This window comes from Vulpes vulpes, chromosome 7, assembly GCF_048418805.1.
Source record: "Vulpes vulpes isolate BD-2025 chromosome 7, VulVul3, whole genome shotgun sequence".
Classification (NCBI taxonomy): domain Eukaryota; kingdom Metazoa; phylum Chordata; class Mammalia; order Carnivora; family Canidae; genus Vulpes; species Vulpes vulpes.
In genome coordinates this window covers 25,206,424-25,224,767 of record NC_132786.1, presented here as the reverse complement: position 1 = coordinate 25,224,767, position 18,344 = coordinate 25,206,424, and the positions used below count along the sequence as shown (strand labels likewise).

General features: G+C 40.9%; 1 protein-coding gene across 9 annotated transcripts in view; it reads left to right on the top strand.

Moving 5' to 3' along the window:
* The window catches only part of ESYT2 (extended synaptotagmin 2), an 81,829-nt gene extending 63,713 nt beyond the window's left edge, over positions 1 to 18,116 (top strand). For 2 of the 9 annotated variants that reach the window (XM_072763290.1, XM_025993922.2), the window contains 10 exons: positions 1,596 to 1,658; positions 4,837 to 4,911; positions 5,876 to 5,962; positions 7,438 to 7,587; positions 8,687 to 9,072; positions 10,483 to 10,581; positions 12,083 to 12,214; positions 13,828 to 13,933; positions 14,564 to 14,613; positions 14,708 to 17,511. In XM_072763290.1, coding sequence (XP_072619391.1) covers positions 1,596 to 1,658; positions 4,837 to 4,911; positions 5,876 to 5,962; positions 7,438 to 7,587; positions 8,687 to 9,072; positions 10,483 to 10,581; positions 12,083 to 12,214; positions 13,828 to 13,933; positions 14,564 to 14,613; positions 14,708 to 14,753 — 1,194 coding nt within the window. In that variant the 3' untranslated portion in view covers positions 14,754 to 17,511. Of the gene's footprint in view, positions 1 to 1,595; positions 1,659 to 4,836; positions 4,912 to 5,875; positions 5,963 to 7,437; positions 7,588 to 8,686; positions 9,073 to 10,482; positions 10,582 to 12,082; positions 12,215 to 13,827; positions 13,934 to 14,563; positions 14,614 to 14,707; positions 17,512 to 17,634; positions 17,777 to 17,877 lie in introns of those variants that run through there. The other 7 variants (XM_072763289.1, XM_072763288.1, XR_012002540.1 and 4 more) reach the window with 6 other exon arrangements.
* The last annotated feature ends 228 nt before the right edge of the window (positions 18,117 to 18,344 follow it).

The following is an 18,344-nucleotide window of genomic DNA, read 5'->3' as shown; positions in this document are numbered from 1 at the left end:
AACTCAGCTGTCTACTCCTTCCTAGTTTAGAGTATATTTGTTATCACTTCAAGTTTGTAAGTTCATAGAGCTGTCCATGGAGCTTATCTGAGATGAGTGTTCTATATACTTTCTACTTACTATATAAATATGCTAGCTGATGTGAAGACCACAGGGTGTGATGATGCCAGGTGCCATCTCACTTTTAAAAAGTACAGGTGGTATTACTTAAAAATCTTTTAAAAACAAAGCAGGGGCACCTGGCTGGTTTAGTTGGGAGAGTGTGTGAGTCTTGTTCTCAGGATTGTGAGTTCAAGTCCCACTGGGGGGTAGAAATTACTTAAAAATCTTTTAAAAGTGCAGGTAGCTGTTACAGTGAATAGCCCAATGGCAGAATATGCAGTGACACCCAGGGCTCACCGTGGGCTCCTAGTGCAGTGGTGTGATCTGGCCTGCCTGTCCCTGAAGCCTATACAGCTTTACACGATCTCACAGTGCTCCGCTAGCACCCTGACCCACACCACGGCCTCTCTCCTCATTTTGCTTTCACTGATGCATGTTAGAATAATATATACACTTAGCCTAGATCACATCCATCCAAAGTGAAATTCAGAAAAGGTTTTTATGACACCTGAAGATGGTCAGTCCTCACACCTCAGGGCAGTGGTTCCCAGCCTCACCTACCCCGACTCCCGGGGATCTGATGGGTCCCATTTTTAAAGCTCCACAGGCCACCTCAGTGTTCTGGCCTTTATGTCACATTAATTCCTTATGGCCAAATTTTTTTTATCTTCTCACCTGGCCCACCTGGCCACAGGAGACAGGGAAGCCAGTTGTCCATCTTTCTTCATTATGAAATCTGTTTAATGAAAACATAATAAAAAAGCAGTTTGTCATATGAAGTCCATAAAGGAGCTTACAGAACAACTTAGTCACCCTCTTGAAGCCAAGAAATCAATTAATTTAAAAAGTCGATAAAAGTAGAACAAAAAACCCATAATAGAACTTTAAAGCCAGGACAAACTTTCGAAGTGATATGATCAGAAGATGCCTCTGCATTTGATGCTTAGGAGAGAATGGGAGTGAAGTGGAGAAGGCCCACACCTGCTGTGGGTTTGCACAAAGAAGGAAGTAAAGTTGCATCTGCTAGGGTAGGATATGATCTGACTTGCGAGCAATTTGGGCATTGACAGCCCATTCATTTGTAGTTCAGATAAAACCTGTAGTGTGTTTATGGTTGATATTTTAGGGTTTTATTCAAGTAAAGGATAGTAAATAGAACCCTTTCTTAAAGTGTAACTCCTGGATTTTTCAAATCCCAAAGAAGAGAGGGCTGGGAGTAAAAAGAACAGTGATCCTAAAGGATTGTAGTAATCATAGAGGAAATGTGTTTTGATATTTATAGATTAAAGGTTTATTCTCAGATAAAATCTTAGTCATAAAGAAGGATTTTATGTGCTAACAATCAGTTTTATTGGTTTTTTTGTGTCATTCTTGTTGGTGGTTTTCATTTAAAGATTTTTTTTGTTCTCATAAATTTTCATGTCATTAACCTTACAAAACTCATTGCATGTTTTATTAACCCTTGGTATATTCATTTTCTTCTGACTTGAAAGAGTAACCCATTAGAATTTAACCCTGATGTCTTGAAGAAGTCTGCAGTTCAGAAAGCTTTAAAGGTAAACTAAAGCTTCCCTTTGAAAAGTTAATTGAAACATATTGAAAGAGATGATGCTTTTTAACTCTCATGGGTCTATTGACAAATTGCCTCCCTACTAATGTAGTAGTTATCTAATTAGATGCTTTTTTGTTACCCAAGAGTTGTTAGTTAGAATTTGTCAACTGTGAAAATAAATTTTATAAAGTACCAATATGGTAAACTAGACTTCTGTCTTATTGGCCTTAGGCAGCAGTATCTAAGGTGGTTTTAAATCATCTGCATTTTATTTGGATTTAAATTTGTGAAAATGGTGAAATAGAAGATCTGTTTAAAAACTTAACCAATTTCTAGATTATGATTTCAAGATATTCCTTCCTTGTGCAGTGTGACTATCCATTTAGAAATCACCTCTTCCAATATGCTGAGTTAGGGCTGTCTCTGAGTTGGTTGCCTCATGGCTTTTGGTGCTGCTGGGTTTGGGTGACAGATCTTTTGAGAAGCTTTACATTTCGTTAAATGAGGTATATTGAAAACTAAGCTCCACTCCCTAAAACAACATGAACATGTATTTTCTGGCTAAATTGTTTTCTATGACTTACAGTGTTTTATTTCTCTCTGATTTCTTTGAATGTTTAAGGCTTAAATATTGGGGAGGGGATGGATTAAATGTAATTGTCTTAAGAAAATTCTATCCAAAGGAATCAGGAATGGCTTTTAATCAGCTTCATCTAGAAGAATAGTTCAGTTTTAAAAGAGAGGAAGACAAACAGTGTCTACTTTCCAATATAATATTTATTAAGCCCTTACCTACCCTGAGATGAGGTGTGGCCTAGCAGTGAATTACTCCTTTTCAGTACTAGTTGGCACAGCAGTTGAAGTAACTGCCCCCAGTACACTGGAAGGAATTAGATTGACAGTCTCTCTTCACCATTTCTGTGATATTGGAGGGTCATCGGCCAGCGAGACATTATGGTTGGAACGAAGGCTCTAGGTCATGTCTCGGTGTGAACACTTACCAATGTGACCTATGGCAAAATGTTCAATCGTCTGTTAATTAGAGACTGGTAATGATACGATCTTTTTTGGAGTATTGAGTAAGATTATGCATGTAAGAGAGCTTAGTGTAGCTATTGTTAGGACATCATTTCATTTAAACCTAACAAGGCTTTGGAAACTGTATTGTGTACATTTTTTAGACATGAAAACCAAAGTTCAAGTAGTTGAAATATGTATGTCTCAATCAATTGCAAACAGCTGAAATATAATTCAAGACAGTCTAACTTAAAAACTCATATTTTCGAGGTACCTGACTGGCTCAGTCAGTAAAGCATGTGATTCTCAATCTTGGGGCCGTGAGTTCAAACCTCCTTTGGGCGTGGAGCCTACTTAAAATTTAAAAACTAACAAAATAAAAATTCATGTTTTCATTATACTTGTATCTCTGACTCATGCTCATACATTTTAAATATTGAATCACGGTAGGAGACTTAGTGATTTAACCTTATTTCATGGAATCTAAAACATCATGCATTAAAAAATACACCATTATTTTATGTACTACTAAAAAAAGAGAAAAAAGGTCCAGTTAAGGTTTGATAGTGTTTATGTTTATTAGAAGAATTTTTAGGTTTAGGATAAATACAGATTTTTGTTACATCACACACAACAAAAGGAAAATAGAAGTAAAACAAATCAGTTAAAGTAAGAACAGCTGTCTCACAATTGGGACCTGCTCAAAAATAAATACATAAAGTTACCAATTGTAAGTTGCATTCTGTTTTCAAGAGAGGTTAGAAAGTAAAAAAAAAAAAAAAAAAAAAAAAGATGTGTGTCTCAGAATTGATAAGGTATAGTAACTCAGGAATGAATGCCTGCTTTTTCAGAGATGAAGTAACTTACATTAACCGTGAAGTAGTTTCTATATCAAAGCAGCTGATTTATCAGAAGGTGCAATAGCTTAAGTAAGACAATTTTATTTCCCTATAACAGAATCGTGACCCAGGGCTCTGCCGTCCTATACCTCTAGCCCAAAGTGGCACTGTGGAGGGCGGTCGCCCCTCATTGAAAGCCGGACTGTTATCTGGCCACATCCAGCTGCACGGGGAGTTCAGAAATAGAATTTTCAATTACAGAGCACTTGTGCTCTGCTGGAACTCCAGGGTTCCAGTATTAAAGGAAGGATTTAGGAGAAAAGTTAGTATTCTCTACCAGTAGTCTATAGCTTTGGATATTTTTTTTAACAATATTTATTTCATTTTGCAGAATTTATTCACATCAAAAAGATGAACCAGAAAATAAATTGTCACAGTATGTTTGGGCTAATAATATTTTATTTTGGTGATAATATTAATTCGATGCCTATTTTTATAATTGCTGCAGTGTTGAGGATCGACTCTGAAATTGTTTAAAAAACATTTTTATGACCTAATTAATTCCCACTAACACAGATATTTAACTACATCTTGTGGGGCTAAGTTATAAATAAACCTCATGTCCCATATATGTTGTGTTTTACCGTGTTCTGTCACCTGTTTGCTAAAGTATGCTTCTTACCATTTTTTCTCATTCTGGGATATTTCTCATATTTATATCTGCTTAATTTAATGCAATTCTAGATTGATGTTTATTCTTCCAGTCAGAATTAACTTAGGAGCTGGTAAGCAAGATTTAATACCTGATAGCTACATGTTTGCACAGAAGGTACTCAGTTAAAAACATGAAGAGGTCTCTGATACTTTGTAGTATTTTTATTATTCCAACCAGGGAACTGTTCTGAATTGTACTCTACCTTTGCCCTTCCTCATGCTTTTCTGTTTCCATTCGCTGCAATTAATCATCCTCTTATCCCAGTAAGATAAGTTTTGAGAACTGGAATTAGCATTAAAGATTTTTTGGCAGATTCTATTTTTCCAAAATAATTTGCTTTAAAAATGAAGGACTTTAACATTTAAAAAATGCATACAAACAGGAATTTTTTAAATTTATTTCATGGTAGATACAATTATGCTTCGGGATATACTCAGCAACTCTTTTCCAATTAAATTATTCCCAGATATTCCTTGTAACTGAAGTATCAGAAATAAATAGAAGTGATTATTAATATGAGCCAATAATCTCATTTTTAGTAAGCCCCATTTCAAGATGTATGCTTACTTATTTTCTCTTTTTTGTTTTTGTTTTTGTTTTTTTTTGGATAGTCAGGGAAGAAAATAAACAGCAATCCAAATCCTCTTGTGCAGATGTCAGTTGGACACAAGGCCCAGGAGAGCAAGGTAAAGCTGCCCACTAGTTTTCTGGGATGTCACTGTTGCCGGTCTCAGATGAGAACTGTTGTCAGCTGGCTGATGGTGTGGGCATGAGATCATTGATTTCCATATTTTCTCTTGTTTTCTCAAATCAGTCATCTCATAGTTAACCATACTTCTTTATTGGTCAACAAACACATTGTTCATTTTTAAAAATAGCATTAAAAATACATGTTTTTTGCTTAATTTTGTGAATGAATGACATAGGATAAATTTCTGAGTTTCCTTGGAATGCTCTTTTATTTTGTTGGAGAGATAATCAGCAGTCCTTAAAATTCAACAAACACAATTCTGCTTAAGAATTGAGAGGGCATTGCTGTTGCTGTAATGCCTTCCACTTTCCTAATATAAGAGAAAACATTTTGTGAATTATTTAAAGCTACAGGCTATTCACTTTTTTTTTTAAGATTTTATTCATTTATTCATCAGAGAGAGAGAGGCAGAGACAAGGCAGAGGGAGAAGCAGGCTCCATGCAGGGACCCTGATGTGGGACTTGATCCTGGGACTCCAGGATCACGCCCTGGGCTAAAGGCAGGCGCCAAACCGCTGAGCCACCCAGGAATGCCCCCATTGTTCACTTTTAAATGTTCACAATTTAGGAAGCTTCCTGACTTACCAGCATTTTGTAGTCCCTGGGGAAGAGGTAGGACAGCGGCCAGACAGAGCAATTGAGGTTGTCACTGGGATGGGCACACAGTTGGGATTTCATAACACTTCATTCCCCTGACCCACTCTGAAAACTTTGGACTGTACCCACCTTTGAACACTTTTCACAACTAATATGTAATAATACATGTTGAGTAAATAAATGTCTTGAAATTTAATTAAAGTTATCCTAAGCTTCCAAACACAGTAAATGAATAAACACAGTTTCAGTAGCCCTTTTCTGCAGAAAATATCACAGAGCTGATACTTGGTTATTTCTTTCAGATTCGATACAAAACCAATGAACCCGTGTGGGAAGAAAACTTCACCTTCTTCATTCACAATCCCAAGCGCCAGAACCTCCAAGTCGAGGTATTTTATTTGCATTTTTAAATAGTTTCATTGAAATATAACCAACATAAAAGTTGCTGCACAGATCTAAAAAGTACAGTTTAGGGGACCCATCACTGTAATGGACATGTCTTTGTCAGATTTATCCCTAAGTATTTCATACTTTTTGACATGTAAATTCTTTTTTCAAATTTCAACTTTTGATTGCTTGTTTCTAGTATTTGAAATGCAACTGACTTTTTGTATATTGATATATTATTGTTCTGAGTTGTTCACATAACTTATTATGGATACTTTAGGGTTGTCTTCAATCTGGCAGTCATGTTTTCTGCTAATAGTGTCCTTTCTGCTTCTGTATTTCTAATTTGGGTGCCTTTCATTTCCTTTTCTTGCCTGTCACCCTGCTGTGGCCCTCCCACCTCTGGAGTGAATAGTCCCCTCCACCTCCTTCCTGATCTTAAGGGGAGAGCCTCAGAGTTTCACCATGAAGTCTCTTAGGAAGTTTCCTTCCACTCCAGCTACTAACTAGTTTGCTGAGTGTTTTTTTAATGAATGGATGTTGAATTTTCTTAAAGGCTTTTCTACAGCTATTGAGATGATCATATGGTTTTTCGTTTTATGTTTGTAAATAGGGTGAAATATGTTGTTCATTCTCAAATGTTAAACCTTCCAAACCTATATGGGGATAAGCTCCACTTGGTCATGATGGTCATAGGCGTGGAGCCTACTTAAAGAAACAAGGAAAACTGTGGGGAAAAAAACAACCTAACAGGAATAGTACCTGTTACAGAAATAATGCTGAAAGATTATTCAGGAGACAGAAATTACCATGCATTTATTTATTTTTTTAAAAGATTTTATTTATTCATGAGAGACAGAGAGAGAGAGGCAGAGACACAGAGGGAGAAGCAGCTTCATTCAGGGAGCCTGACATGGGACTTGATCCCCGGTCTCCAGGATCCCACCCTGGGCCGAAGACGGTGCTAAACCGCTGAACCACCGAGGTTGCACATTACCATGGATTTAAGTGGATACTGTGAATTTTCGAAACAAGCAGGTAGATTTTGAATAGAGAATGCTTAAAAGGTACTTAGAAATGTTTTTCTCCAAAAGCAAGTATCACCAGTAGAAACTTGGTAGACACATCACTATGAATGTATATTTGTCATCCTTTTCACAGACTTTAAGACATTTCTCCCTAATCTTCAGATTTGAATAGACTACTGTCTCTTAACTCACGCTTCTAGTGGATTCCTTAAACACAGTATTGTCTCATGCTCATTGTAACTGTGTGATCAGGAGGTAGCAGGCACTTGGGCTTGGGCACATTGTAACCTCACTTGTCACAGGATTCTGAGGGGTGGCCATGGTGTCCGTCGTTTATGAGAACCTACTTAGAAATGGTGGAAGTGTTTTTTAAAGATTGGATTTTAGATATTTATGCATTTTCTGTCTTTACCTTCAGAGCTAAGTGTGTTGTGTCGTGTGTCCTGCAGGTCAAAGATGAACAGCATCAGTGTTCTCTGGGGCATCTGAAGATCCCTCTCAGTCAGCTGCTTACCAGTGATGACATGACCATGAATCAGCGATTCCAACTCAGTAATTCAGGCCCCAACAGCACTCTAAAGATGAAGATTGCCCTCAGGGTACTGTCGTCTTCTGCATCATGTCCAGGAGTGGATGGGCTCGTGAACACTGCTCCCGAGTGTGGTAACAGGCATGGAACACTCGTGGATGGTGATCACGCACTTGTCTGGGAAGCAGGGAAACCACTGCTGGCAGCATCTCAGTGCCCAGGGGACATCCACCCAAGTTGGTATTTCCAGATTGCTTAAGCAGACCAGGTTAAAATTTTAAAGGTCATTCAGGAGAGAAAATTTACTAAAACTCTACAGGGTGGTAGAAACTACAAACAAAATTTTTTTTTTGTCCAAGATAGACAGTGATTCTTGTGTGCCTAAGGAAATACTCAAATAAAAATGCTAAAACTCACAGATTTTTAAAATGCAAATTAAAAAGAAGAATCCACTTTTAAAAAAATTAAAGCAAACTTAGTCTGTGGAGAATGCAGTGTACGTGGTCTCTTTCCACTTGGCCCCAACCCTGGGGATCAGCACAGTTTCTCCAGAAAGGCCTGCAGTGTCTCCAGGACTTAAATCATAGAGCCCTTTGAATCAAGAACCCTTTCTCTGCAAATCTGACTTTCCGTAAGAAGAAATGCAGACAGGCCATGAACATAAAGCTGTTTGCCACAGCTTCATTTTATAAAACTGGGAAAAGGTGACACTGTCACAGTAATGCCAGAGTGCAGGGTTTGTGGAATATAGGCTCTGCTCAGTGAGTGTGAGTATTGCACACTTGACATAGGAAAGCCAGCTAAAGCAAAGGGTCCGCATGCTCACACGAGCCTATGAGCATGAGGCCTGCTCCTGCATTGAGGCTGGTGTGTATGGAGGCCACTGGGGAAGATGTCCTTGCCTCTCATCCTCTCTTGGGGGCACTCAGCTCAGGTTTACCCAGCAGGGACATCGCTTCACAACTGTGCGAAAATGCGTGCAAATGGAAGAGGCTGAGGAGAAACACAGAAATGACATTTCATGACGAAAGTGTGATCCTTTGATTAGATTTCCTTTTCTAAACTGTAATACGGCATTGCTTCAGTAATAAGAGTTGTTGAACGTACTGACAGGTATCAGGCTGTCCTAGTGTCGCTGATTTTAATTTCATGTTCATTTCCACCTCTAGGTACTCCACCTCGAAAAGCAAGAAAGGTCTCCCAACCACCAACACTCAGCTCAAGTAAAACGACCTTCTGTTTCTAAAGAAGGGAGGAAAGTGTCTGTCAGATCTCATATGTCTGCATCACCAGGTTCTGGTGACAGCAGCACGGCCCCATGCACACCAGTCATTGGGAGCAGTGATAAGCCTGGTGTGGAAGACAGAGCCCAGCCTGTGGAGGCCAGCCCCCAGGGGCCCCGGGACCTGGGCAGGAGCTCCTCCAGCCTCCAGGCTGGTGCCACCTGCTCCCCAAGCCACATCTCCGTCAAGGAGCCCACCCCAAGCATTGCCTCTGACATATCACTGCCCATTGCCACCCAGGAGCTTCGGCAGAGGCTGCGGCAGCTGGAGAAGTAAGTAGACACCCTCTTTGTTCTTGTCAAGTCAGAGTACATGTCTCTCATGCTGCAAGGATGGAACATCGTCTTAAGTTAAAAGAACCTACAGTGGCCTTGGCCTTTTACTCAGAGTCTTTGACTTTTAAAATAAACCTGCCATTTTCTAGGACCTAATATTTGACTCATTTAAGGATCAGGAAGCAGTGGGATGGCAGGTTCCATGAATAGGAAAGGGTCCGAAGCCACAGCATTCCTGTCCTCATACCAGGAAGGCAGGACCCTGAGCTGATGTTTGCTGTTAGCACTGCGATTGTATCTGTGCTCCCAGAAAGAGTCCTGTTTGCTCAGCATGGCGCCACTAGCCCTATGTTATCTAGTCTCTGGATGCATATTTAGGCTCCAGAGTCTTCAGAGGAGGAGGAAAATAGCTGACAGTTGTCACAGGCTTCAGACCTTAGCCTTTAGCTTTCAGCAGAAGGAATAAATGTGCACTTGGAAGCTACTATTTCTGTTTTTATTCTCAGAGGTGTGTTGAGGAATCAGAAATGGAGGCAGAGATAAAGGTTGTGCTCCTGAGTCTAGAGGGAGTATGCAGGTCTGTGATCCATACTCAGCACAATTTTCTCCTTCAGACTTTCTTGGGTTCACTATTTTGGGGGGGGGGGTAAAAAAAAAGCCAGTCCTTCCTCTCTTGCTTTAAAAGGAAATAGAATTTTAAATAAGAAAGTACTTTTTCTGGGGCACCTGGGTGGCTTGGTCAGTGAAGCACCTGCCTTTGCCTCAGGTCATGATCTCAGGGTCCTGGGATCAAGCCCCACATCGGGGTGGAGGGCTCCTTGCTCAGCATGGAGCCTGCTTCTCCCTCTGCCTCTGTCCCTCCCCCTGCTTGTGGTCTCTCTCACACACGAAGGCGCTCTCTCTTTCTCTCTCTCCAATGAATAAATCTTGAAAAAAAAAAAAAAAAGAACTTTTTCTCAGGAGCCAAATTTGGGGAGCAGCTGGGATAATCCTGGGGGGTGTTACATCTTGAGAGTCTGTGCCTCACCCCTGAGAGAGAAAGCCAAGAGGTGGTGCTTCATCCAGGAGGCTGCCCATAAAAATCAGAGCAAGCAATGTGTGTGGGGCTCTGAGAAGACATATGTAGGTTTGGGTACAGATAGGCCAGACGTTGCTTTGCGGAGACCAAGGAATTACTAGGGGACCTCTGAGTCTCATTTTTACCATGGGCCTTAACTGAAAATGCTGTCAATGCTGAATAACTCAGTTATGTTGAAACCTTGTTTGAAACGTGAGCTCAGCTGGTTGATTCCAAGTTCAAAGTTTAAATTATTTTCAAGTCCATGGGTAATTTGGTTCCTTTTTGTGCCAGAGACACACACCCCTCAGTCCTGAGGAGAGCTGTAATTCTCTGCTTTGCTTCCCCAGTGGGATGACCCTGGGGCAGTCGCCCCTGGGGCAGATCCAGCTGACCATCCGGCACAGCTCACAGAGAAACAAGCTGGTGGTGGTCGTGCACTCCTGCAGGTGAGCTTGGGCACTAAACAGGTTGCAAAACACTTAGTTGTAGCCTCACCAACTAGGTGAATTTATTTTATCTTTAAAGAACAAAGTCATGAGATTATACCATAACCGTAGTATTCAGTGTTGTGTTCTTGATATTTGTTTCATAAGTATTTTATATTCATAGCCATTTTGGTTGCTTTGAAATACATTCTTGAGCTGCCATCCTGGATGTTTAAATTGTCCTATTATGTGTAACAAAGTAATGAACATATGTTTCTCTTCTTTAACTGTCTCTTTAGGATTAACTTTTCAGGAATAAGTTTATATCAATTCAAAGGATCCAGAAAACTTTATAGGATCATGTTGGTATTGCCAGTAGTCTCTGTAGACTGTTTCTGGAGCAAACCAGTTGACGTTGGCACAGAGTGTACAGGCGTGCCTTTCCCACCCCCAGTCAGGAACAGTTCATTGTTCAGTGTACTGATCTAGTAAGTGTAAGGACATGACAGTGTTGCTTTAATTTGTATTTGATTGGGATGCCTGGGTGGCTTAGCCGTTTAGTGACTGCCTTCGGCCCAGGGTGTGATCCTGGAGTCCCAGGATCAAGTCCCACACTGGGCCTCCTGCATGGAGCCTGCTTCTCTCTCTGCCTGTGTCTCTGCCTCTCTTTCTCTCTGTGTCTCTCATGAATAAATAAATAAAATCTTAAAAAATAATTTGTATTGGATTAGTGATGATGATATGAAGCCAAATAAATAGTTCCCTTTTAGGAGACTTGTCCATCCCAGTAGAAGGTATGATGTTAAGGTATGACATAAATATTTGCATCTTCTAAAAGGCTCTTAGAAGCCCAGGAGTTAAAGTGAGTGACATTTAGAAATACATATATAAATGTAGAATTTAGTTTCATACCTGTTTATTGGCACCTTATGCATTCTTGCTATGAGATAATTTCACCAAATAGTCCCCTGACTGGATTTCCAAGGTGATCAGTAGGTGAATAATTTGAAGTAGTTGCTGATCATTAAATACTAGACTGTGTTTGGCTCAGACCAGTTGTCCTAGGACAAGAGCAGCATGAGCTGCACAAAGGAGGTGAGGGGTTCGGGTGAATGGAGGGTTTGTGGGCTGAGCAGCCCAAGCAGCCATACCCGTGGAATGTGGGTGTCCTTGCTGGGGTGTCCCAGCGGGTGCTTCCCTTAGCTGTGAGGCCCACCATTCTCCCTCAGGAGAGATGGCAGCCAGGGTAAGTACCGTGGAAAGGGAAGCAGCACATTCTGCTCTGATGCCAGCAGAGCTAAGTGTCAGAATGTCCTCCAAATAAATACTGGGCTCAAGAAATGGAGGCAGAAGTCACCTCCGCCAACAAGCGAGCAGAGTATGAAGACAGGAGCGCACTTTGCTCCTTTGTGCTGCTCAGCATTTTAGATAAATAGGAATTCAGAATAGTTAATTTGAATGTGACACTAATTACTATTTTCCTAGATTCTAATATTTAGTGTTCTCTGGTTTGTGTCATAAGAAATCTCATTGCCTTCTCTGAAGATGGCTCTGACCCATATGTCCGCATGTATTTGTTACCAGACAAGAGGAGATCAGGAAGGAGAAAAACACACGTGTCAAAGAAAACACTGAACCCTGTGTTTGACCAGAGGTATGGTGTTCACTGGTGAGGGGAGGGGGGCAGGAAGGCTGGATCAGTGCCTCTGAACCCCTGATGCATTCAAACCAGTGCTCTGTCGGGAAGTATCAATAAAAAGTCACACTAGCACCATGGCTAAGCTAAGAATTTAAAAATAAGTATATATTAATTTTTTTCTTCAGATTTTTATTTGATTTCTAGTTCATTGACATACAGTGCAGTATTGGTTTCAAGAGTAGAATTAGGTGGTTCATCACTTATATACAACACCCAGGGCTCAATTTTAAGTTTTATTATAAATAACAATAATTAACCTATAACATCTTAAAATATTCTTCTGAAAAACAGCTAGTTTCCAAAACAATAAAAAAAATAGTAAAAATAAATGGCATTATTTAACATTTTTGCAGATCTCTTTATGTCTTAATGAAGGTCCTATCTGCTTCTGCTGTCACTCTGATGTGCTCATCTCCAGAGAGGGCCTTGGGGGCTTGGGAGCCTCAGGAGCCACATTTAAATAAGCCTCAGTCTGTGCAAACTGGGTGCCTTACAATTAGAGTCTCCATAGCTAAAAGTCCACCAGCATTTTGGGAAATAATAAAGTCAAATGGTGTCAATATCTGTCACTTCTGTTTACATTTATCTGTAAAAGGACTGGTCCTTTATCATATTTTCATGCCAACAGCTCTGTTTAACCGACAGAGACTGACAGGTGTGGGGCACCTGGGTGGCTCCATGGTTGAGGGTCTGTGTTCGACTTGTGACCCCCGGGTCCTGGAATCGAGTCCTGCATCAGGCTCCCTGCATGAATTCTGCTTCTCCCTCCTCCTATGTCTCTACCTCTCTCTGTGTATCTCTCATGAATAAATAAATAAAATATTAAAAAAAAAAAAAAAGCTGACATGTGCACCAGATCCTGGTATGAGTGTGTCTTGACTGTGTTCTCATGAAGCCCCAGCATTTAAGGTTTCAGAAACCTGACCTGCCAGGTTCCTAGCTACTCTAAATCCGTGGACAAGCCGGCCACCTTCCAGCCATGTCCCTGTGGGGCTGGGGGCTCTTTGTCCCCTGGTTTACTAGAGACCCCACCTCACAATGGCCAGACACCAGCCAGCTTTGAGGACGTGGTTCCCTGCAAGCATTTTGGTTTGCAGCCTCTGACTTCAGCCATTAGAAAGTGCACTGGACATCTGTTCCCTTCTGTGAAGCTCTGTCACATAATACCTTCCTTCAGTTCACTCACCCAGGCTTTGTAATCACTGTTCTTTGGTTGTTAGGCCTGGATGAGAGAACTCATCTGCACTTCCTGCCGTGCCCTGTAACATCCACAGGCACAGCCTCCATCCATGATGGAGGCTCAGGTGTGGATGTTCCAAGAACACCCCTCCCCACACATGAGGGCCTTTCCCCTACTTAGAGCCTCACATTTGGAAAATGATGGGAAAAATTTGTTTTTGAGTCTTTATGAAATGCCAAATCCAAACATTGAACAAAACTCAATTGTATAATAAAAACCAGCATAAGATTCAGAACTGTCTCATAAGCAGAAATGTCATTTTTAGTCATAGTAAAATACAACAAAGTTAAGGGGAAATTTAAGGAAGGTCCTCTTTTTTCCATGTCAGCTTTGATTTCAGTGTTTCATTACCAGAAGTACAGAGGAGAACGTTGGATGTAGCAGTAAAGAACAGCGGCGGCTTCCTGTCCAAAGATAAAGGGCTTCTTGGCAAGGTAAGTTTGAAAACTATCCTTGGTTAATTCCTATTTTTTTATAAATAGTAAACACTTAACAAAAATGCATTTTTTTAGACCATACTTAAATAAGTGGAAAGGAGTGAGCTCCCTGTGTGATTAATGCTTATTTATAAAATAATAGACAATAAAAGACTGTTGTCTTAAATCTGAGTACATTTTCAAGATTATTTTGTTTTCAATGTTTTTACATATTGATAGCATATATTCATCTAACAAATTAGTGGCTTTATTTCTCTGAATTTATTCTAGTTTTTGTGTAAATTCACACGTAATTCTTACACAAGATTGCATATTCTTTAATATTAAATGTACCCAGAGGTCAGGTTAGGAAAGAGGAGTTTTCAGCTATCGATAGCAGTTACCGACTGTTCATACCAGCTGTGCTGCCATGAGTGGCATGTGAGCCAGTATCCCAGTAAACTATCTGCACTGGTTCTTATCTGCATTTGGAGCCTGCTGGATACGGGGTGCAGCCCTTGGACCCAGTGACCCAGGGTCTCACACACGGAGGAGGGGTTCCACTGCGGCAGGAGGAAAGGCCGGGAGGCTGGCGGAGGGTGAGTGGGGCTGCTCCACCCACTGCAGAAGATGTCGTTTGCCCCATAGGTCCTGGTGGGTCTGGCATCCGAAGAACTAGCCAAGGGTTGGACCCAGTGGTGAGTTCCCCGCACAGACAAGCCTGGTGTGTTTGCTGCACAGCACTCTCCCCAGCTGACCTCACTTCTGTCCTCATCCCCTGTGCGCCCCTAGGTACGACCTCACGGAAGATGGCACGAGACCCCACGTGGTGACATAGTCTGTGCTGATGTGAGGAGTCTGCTGCGCTGTGCCCTCCACCCTCCCACACGTGTATCAGGACTGCGTTTATAATTTCAGTGTATTTAGTTACATAAATCTTAATAGTTTTATAAGCCATGTTGACATTTTAGGCATATTTGGCCAATATTACCGTTAGATTTTGTATGTTTAATTTTCTGTAGTATTTCACCAGTTACTATAGTATGTAAAGGAGTAGCAGCTCATTACTGTGTCTCATAGAGCTGTGTGTCTGTCAGTCATGTCTACTAGGAAGCAGGTGTATGTACATGCTTTACTGTTGCCTTGTTTTGTACACACTGAGGTACATTATGCCATGTAAATAGACTATTTTTTATAATCTCTACATGCTGGTTTGAATTCTGAAGAAAATGGATTAAGGAAATATATTTTTTTCTTCTAAAATGTATTAAATTCTTATGACAGATAATCATTTTGTCTTTGCAGGATAAAGTTCTCAGTGACCAATTTTATGGTGTTTCTTTTTAAAAAGAAAAGCTGAAAGATTAAATATTAGTATACTTCTGCCCGTCATGAATGATAAAAGTATTCAAAATATTACCAGTTTTATGAATGTAAAGATGTATTATTGAGAGTTAGTTGAAGTGCTTATAAGGAAAAGTGTGTAACTGAGTAATACAAAATACTAAGAGCATTGTCATGGTTCATAAATCATGGTGCACTAATTTGAAATTCTTTATGTAAAATGAAATGTCTTAAGTTTATTTTTAATTGCTTGATATAACTTATTCCTAAATAGTACACAAATACATAATTATACTTCCTAAAATATAATACAGATTTTCCGTGTTAGCAGTTAGGCTGCCTGTAATAGTCGGTCATGAGCTTGTTGATTTTCAGTGTTGTCCCAGCCTGTGAAGACAGGCTCACGGGATCACCATAAAGTTTGTGGGCTAGATCTGAGGAAGCAGGTAGGAGGTGGTTTAAACACCAACAGCTCATTGATTTTCCATCAGTGTGACATCGTACATTGGACCCCCTGCACGGCGCTCAGCTTCTGGCCCCTGCACAGAGGGCCAGAGCGTTCCAGCATGGCGGCTATTGACTTGTAAATAACCTTTTCCTGGGTCTCCTCATTTATGCCATGACTGACCTCAGTATTGGGATATTGTTATATCGTTTTTATTTTGTAATTTTTTTTCCTTTTTTGGATCACTGTAGCATGTTTTATATACTCGAGTCCCAAACTTCTTGGGGGATGAGTTTCTGCAGCAGTGTTGTAAGCTGTGCACGTCTATGAGAAACGGATGCAGAAAGAGTTTTAAATATTTTAAGCTGTATGATGCAAATGACTTCCTTAGCCATAAGAACATTCTAGAATCATATCTGACTATATCGGGGGGATAGAGCTTTGTGACTGAAATTGGAGATCTTACCATAAATCGTCTCATGGACTCATGGACTGCTCATATGACCAAACATACCAAAGTGCCTGTGGTGGACGCTGATTGTTACTTCTGCACACTTCTGCCTTCCAGCAGATTTTTAGGTTTGTTTTGATTTACCCTTGGAGCCAGGGGTTTATTTATAATGGAGTCTATAGTTCACAACACATTTCATGTAATCATAAAGACTAGTATAATCTCATTGTTTCCTATTTAATGAAGCCTCACTATAAACCATTTCCAATGTTAATGTACAGGAGGAAGTTTATTAATATTGATGCACACATGAACATATATGCACACAAAAAATTTAACAGGTATTTTAGTAGCATGATAAAGGCAGGTAACTCCTTACTATATCTAGTTGCCTGCTCATGGTATTAGATTTATTGAAGATTTGTTTTCTTAATTTGGTCTGTTGAAAGGCTTCTGGCATAATTAAAAAGAGAACCACTCACTGAAATTCATCATACCAATAATTTTTAGCAACATCCTAAACATTTGGGTTTTGCAATCATATGCTCACCTATTTGGTACATATTTACATTATGGAATGCTTAATTTAAGCAGCTAGGCAAAATAAATACAACGGAAGATATAAAGCTAGTTAGCATGACCCCTGCCTTGTGACGCAGGGACAGGGAGTCTGGGAACAGACCTGTCTGCAGGTCCTGAGGCCTTTGGCAGCAGGCTTCATTCTGTTTAGAAGGAGAGAGAGAATGGAAAGGGATGATTCTAAAGACATAAAACGTTTCCAGATGTGATTCTGACTTTCGTGGCAAGATGAGCATTCAGTGGGGAGCTCTTAATGCTCTTTGGGGATGGGTGAGAACCCACTGTTGAGGCCACACCCAGTGCTGCAGGGTGAGTTCTCAGAATGTTCATCACTGGTTCTTAATCATTGCTTCATCCAGGAAAAGGGAACATTGACTTATTTATATTGAGCCAAACCAATGGGAGGAAAATTAAATGGATTTTAATTCTGTGAATGTGTACACGTGGGTGGTTTATCCTGTGCCTTAAAGTATGGAAGTGCTGGTGGTGTTTCCAAATCTCAGATCACAGCTGTATTCACTGCAACTTAATTGTGTACTTGGAGAACTCATTCTGCAGACATACTTCATTGGGAGGTCAGCTCTTCAAGGACCGCAGCTCAGTGCAGACCTGTGTGTGTGTGTGTGTGTGTGTGTGTGTGTTTATACTCGGGTTATCACCCGCTGCAAGTGGAGAACGGCAGAGGGTTTTTTATTATTATTAGAAAATGTCCTTTTTGATCAACTAATTTTACATGACAATGCATGTATTTATTCAATAAACTTTTGTGTTAGCTCACTTGGGATTTGTTTTTCCTTTGTGTTTTGAAATGAAGCTTTTGGTGTGGGATCTAATAATTTGAAAAGTAGATGCAGTATGTTATTCATACGTGCTAATTGTGAATTCTTTCCTTTTCAAAAGAAGGTGGGATGGTTGACATTAGCCCTCACATTCCCATCTGGAAGCCCTCGGCCGGCCCACTGGTGCCTGCGACCACGCCAACACATAGGCCTCCCCTCTGTGCTGTTGGTTGCCAATGAAGCTCACATACCACCTCCACCTTGTAAGTGTGGACGGACACATGCTTTGTTCCTGTCCCATTTTTGGGATTCACTCTACATTCTGCTTGTAGCACTGACATGCTGTGGTTTTGTGTATCTGCAGTGTATGCCGCCGGGCCTCGTGTGCCTTCCACACGGTGTCCTGTCCACCTGTCAGGTCTGCCTGGGAGCCTGAGATGGAGACCTCTGCTGTTCCCATGTTCAGATACTGGGTCCCTGCGTTCTGCTAGAGTGCACCCTCTCGGCTCCTTTCTCCTGCCTGTCAGCTCCGTGCAGCAGCCGGAGGGATCTTTGAAAACACGTCTCTGTTGCCAGAATAAAAACCAAGAGCATATCAGGCCATGGGAAGCTCTCACCTGTATTTCCTTCCACGCCGCCGCTCGCCATAACGCTTCCTCCCATTGCTGCACACGTCCACCTTGCGCTCCTTCCCACCTCTGTGCCCCCAGCGCATTCGCACGTGGGCCTGGCCAACTCCTGTTGCCTTTGGGTTCTCAGCCCAGGGTGCGTTTCCTGGGCCACCCCTCACAGCACCCCCCATTAGCCTCTCAGCACCTCATATGCATGCTT